The 5145-nt window shown below is 41.6% G+C and overlaps 1 protein-coding gene across 1 annotated transcript; it reads left to right on the top strand.

The window, feature by feature from the left end:
* The first annotated feature begins 4014 nt into the window (after positions 1-4014).
* LOC137649174 (putative uncharacterized protein DDB_G0270496) lies at positions 4015-4925 on the top strand. Its single transcript, XM_068382163.1, has 2 exons — positions 4015-4018; positions 4537-4925. Exons 1-2 carry the CDS (start codon positions 4015-4017, stop codon positions 4923-4925), a joined length of 393 nt encoding a protein of 130 aa, XP_068238264.1.
* The last annotated feature ends 220 nt before the right edge of the window (positions 4926-5145 follow it).

Raw genomic sequence — 5145 nt, 5'->3', positions numbered from 1 at the left:
GCCTAAGGGCTCCAACAGGGAAAAATAGCCTAGTGACGAGACGAAATATGGAAATAAATAAACTGTATGAAATGTAATGAACAATTGAAATAAAATATTTCAAGAACAATGACAACATTGAAAGAGATCTTTCATATATAAAATTTAATAAGAGACATGTCTGCCTGTTTAACACGAAAAACATTTGCTGCAAATTTGAACTTTTGAAGTTCTTCCGCAAATATATAATAGTCAACATTATGGTTTTAATACTGAAAACTCATGCATCAGTAGATAATTATAATTAAATTTATCCGTAATATCTTTTCAGAACGCGATTGCAGTATAAAAAAATTGTTGAAAAACTGAGGGATATAAATTAATCGACAGTTTCAGAAGCGAGAGCTCGTCAGGGATCCCCCCTTGATTGCCAGCGACCAAGTTAATCTAATCAAATAGTTATTCCGTTTGCTTAACTAATAATCCGAACTTGATTATTCCCAGGAGCTCTTCGTTGTCTGTTTTTGTCTTTATAAACCGGGTGATGTTTAATGAATATGTAATAAACATTCTCTGTTCCCTTGTCTTTGATGATTGCTTTGTTGGCATCCAATTTTGGATTGTGTACGTAAAGATCCGATGGCGTCCAATCTCGGATTGTGTACGTAAAGATCCGATGGCGTCCAATCTCGGATTGTGTACGTAAAGATCCGATGGCGTCCAATCTCGGATTGTGTACGTAAAGATCCGATGGCGTCCAATCTCGGATTGTGTACGTAAAGATCCGATGGCGTCCAATCTCGGATTGTGTACGTAAAGATCCGATGGCGTCCAATCTTGGATTGTGTACGCCAAGATTCGCTGACTTATAATCTTGGATTGTGTACTCAAAGATCCGATGGCGTCCAATCTCGGATTGTGTACGTAAAGATCCGATAGCGTCCAATCTTGGATTGTGTACGCCAAGTTTCGCTGACTTATAATCTTGGATTGTGTACTCAAAGATCCGATGGCATCCAATTTTGGATTGTGTACGTAAAGATCCGATGGCGTCCAATCTTGGATTGTGTACGTAAAGATCCGATGTCGTCCAATCTCGGATTGTGTACGTAAAGATCCGATGGCGTCCAATCTTGGATTGTGTACGTAAAGATCCGATGGCGTCCAATCTCGGATTGTGTACGTAAAGATCCGATGGCGTCCAATCTTGGATTGTGTACGTAAAGATCCGATGGCATCCAATCTGGGATTGTGTACGTAAAGATCCGATGGCGTCCAATCTCGGATTGTGTACGTAAAGATCTGATGGCGTCCAATCTCGGATTGTGTACGTAAAGATCCGATGGCGTCCAATCTCGGATTGTGTACGTAAAGATCCGATGGCGTCCAATCTCGGATTGTGTACGTAAAGATCCGATGGCGTCCAATCTCGGATTGTGTACGTAAAGATCCGATGGCGTCCAATCTTGGATTGTGTACGCCAAGATTCGCTGACTTATAATCTTGGATTGTGTACTCAAAGATCCGATGGCGTCCAATCTCGGATTGTGTACGTAAAGATCCGATAGCGTCCAATCTTGGATTGTGTACGCCAAGATTCGCTGACTTATAATCTTGGATTGTGTACTCAAAGATCCGATGGCATCCAATTTTGGATTGTGTACGTAAAGATCCGATGGCGTCCAATCTTGGATTGTGTACGTAAAGATCCAATGTCGTCCAATCTCGGATTGTGTACGTAAAGATCTGATGGCGTCCAATCTTGGATTGTGTACGTAAAGATCCGATGGCATCCAATCTTGGATTGTGTACGTAAAGATCCGATGGCGTCCAATCTTGGATTGTGTACGCCAAGATTCGCTGACTTATAATCTTGGATTGTGTACTCAAAGATCCGATGGCATCCAATCTTGGATTGTGTATGTAAAGATCCAATGGCGTCCAATCTTGGATTGTGTAGGTAAAGATCCGATGGCGTCCAATCTCGGATTGTGTACGTAAAGATCCGATGGCGTCCAATCTTGGATTGTGTACGTAAAGATCCGATGGCGTCCAATCTTGGATTGTGTAGGTAAAGATCCGATGGCGTCCAATCTTGGATTGTGTACGTAAAGATCCGATGGCCTCCAATCTTGGATTGTGTACGCCAAGATTCGCTGACTTATAATCTTGGATTGTGTACTCAAAGATCCGATGGCATCCAATCTTGGATTGTGTATGTAAAGATCCAATGGCGTCCAATCTTGGATTGTGTAGGTAAAGATCCGATGGCGTCCAATCTTGGATTGTGTACGCCAAGATTCGCTGACTTATAATCTTGGATTGTGTACTCAAAGATCCGATGGCATCCAATCTTGGATTGTGTATGTAAAGATCCAATGGCGTCCAATCTTGGATTGTGTAGGTAAAGATCCGATGGCGTCCAATCTTGGATTGTGTACGTAAAGATCCGATGGCGTCCAATCTTGGATTGTGTACGTAAAGATCCGATGGCGTCCAATCTTGGATTGTGTAGGTAAAGATCCGATGGCGTCCAATCTTGGATTGTGTACGTAAAGATCCGATGGCGTCCAATCTTGGATTGTGTACACCAAGATTCGCTGACTTATAATCTTGGATTGTGTACTCAAAGATCCGATGGCATCCAATCTTGGATTGTGTACGTAAAGATCCGATGGCGTCCAATCTTGGATTGTGTACGCCAAGATTCGCTGACTTATAATCTTGGATTGTGTACTCAAAGATCCGATGGCATCCAATCTTAGATTGTTATGCAAAGATCCGATGGAACCCAATCTTGGATTGTGTACGCAAAGATCCGATGGCATCCAATCTTAGATTGTTATGCAAAGATCCGATGGCGTCCAATCTTGGATTGTGTACGTAAAGATCCGATGGCGTCCAATCTTGGATTGTGTAGGTAAAGATCCGATGGCGTCCAATCTTGGATTGTGTACGTAAAGATCCGATGGCGTCCAATCTTGGATTGTGTACGCCAAGATTCGCTGACTTATAATCTTGGATTGTGTACTCAAAGATCCGATGGCATCCAATCTTAGATTGTTATGCAGAGATCCGATGGAACCCAATCTTGGATTGTATACGCAAAGATCCGATGGCGTCCAATCTTGGATTGTGTACGTAAAGATCCGATGGCGTCCAATCTTGGATTGTGTACGTAAAGATCCGATGGCGTCCAATCTTGGATTGTGTACGCCAAGATTCGCTGACTTATAATCTTGGATTGTGTACGTAAAGATCCGATGGCGTCCAATCTTGGATTGTGTACTCAAAGATCCGATGGCATCCAATCTTGGATTGTGTACGTAAAGATACGATGGCGTCCAATCTTGGATTGTGTACGTAAAGATCCGATGGCGTCCAATCTTGGATTGTGTACGTAAAGATCCGATGGCGTCCAATCTTGGATTGTGTACGTAAAGATCCGATGGCGTCCAATCTTGGATTGTGTACTTAAAGATCCGATGGCATCTAATCTTGGATTGTGTACTCAAAGATCCGATGGCGTCCAATCTTGGATTGTGTACTTAAAGATCCGATGGCATCCAATCTTGGATTGTGTACTCAAAGATCCGATGGCATCCAATCTTGGATTGTGTACTCAAAGATCCGATGGCATCCAATCTTGGATTGTGTACGCCAAGATTCGCAGACTTATAATCTTGGATTGTGTACTCAAAGATCCGATGGCATCCAATCTTAGATTGTTATGCAAAGATCCGATGGAACCCAATCTTGGATTGTGTACGCAAAGATCCCATGGCATCCAATCTTGGATTGTATACGCTAATATCTAACGACATACAATCATGGTTTGTATACGCAAAGATTGGCTGACATCCAATCTTAAATTGCGTACGCCGAGATTCGCTGACATCCAATCTTGGCTTGTACACGCTAAGAACCAACGACATCTAACCTTGAATTGCGTACGCCAAGATCTGATGGCATCCAGTCTTGAATTGCGTACACAAAACTCAAAGATAAACAGTTATACGTGTTGACTCAATCTAAATGTGTAAGACGCCCGGGAATATGAACATTCCCTTATTGCTGCATAGTTACACGAAATACAAATAAGTAAGGAAAACAAATCGGGAGTTCTTTAAACAGTCGTAGTGTATTGACAGATTTGTTCTGATTGCTTTGCTCCCCTCGTCTCGTTACGGCGTTACCTCTTTTTGATAAAGTTGATAAAGCGCTAAAGCAAACAGCGTAGCCAAACAAAATTCCAGACAACGCTGTTCGCCCAAGTCCAATTTATACCGATTCCAAGGACTTGTATTTCCATCATTCCAGTAACAGCCTGGCAATGATGGCCTATCGTCAGGTCAGCTTTGGCTTGGAATTATTATTATTATTATTATTATTATTATTATTATTATTATTATTATTAGCCAAGCTACAACCCTAGTTGGGAAAATCAAGATGCTATAAGCCCAAGGGCTCCAACAGGGAAAAATAGCCCGGTGAGGAAAGGAAATAAGGAAATAAATAAATGATGAGAATAAATTAATAATAATATATCATACTCAGCTAAGAGGTTTTGCTCAAAGAGTTTATGCTTCAACGATGACTTCAACCAATTCAACGATGTCGATGACTTCGACGATGACAAATACGTCAACGAATTCGACAACGACAACGACGACGACTTTGACGACGACAACTTTGACGACGACGATTTCGAGAACAACTTTGATGACGACGATTTTGACGACGACAACTTTGATTACGACGATCTCGACAATGACTACTTTGATTACGACGATCTCGACAACGACTACTTTGACGACGATGATTTCGACGACGACAACTCTGACGACGACGTCGACTTTGACGACGACGACGTAACTCTGACGACGACGATTTCGACGACGATGTCGATAACAACGATGACGTCATGGAATAATTTGCCCGTTTGAAATGGAATATTGTATATCATACGTACATCATATTAAGGAATCCAGAATGCGTAGTGATTATAGAATAATTATAGAGTGCTTAATACACGCACACACACACACACGTATATAATGATGTGGTATATGAAAATTAAATATTCGTTACGTAAGTACTGAAACTAAATTTAACAAAATAATCATTACTCCCCCCCCCCCTTCTCTTCAGTGACTTGCATGTTAA

This window comes from Palaemon carinicauda, chromosome 11 (assembly GCF_036898095.1).
Source record: "Palaemon carinicauda isolate YSFRI2023 chromosome 11, ASM3689809v2, whole genome shotgun sequence".
Classification (NCBI taxonomy): Eukaryota; Metazoa; Arthropoda; class Malacostraca; order Decapoda; family Palaemonidae; genus Palaemon; species Palaemon carinicauda.
Note: the sequence above shows the minus strand (reverse complement) of the source record. Positions and strands in the feature narration are given on the sequence as shown.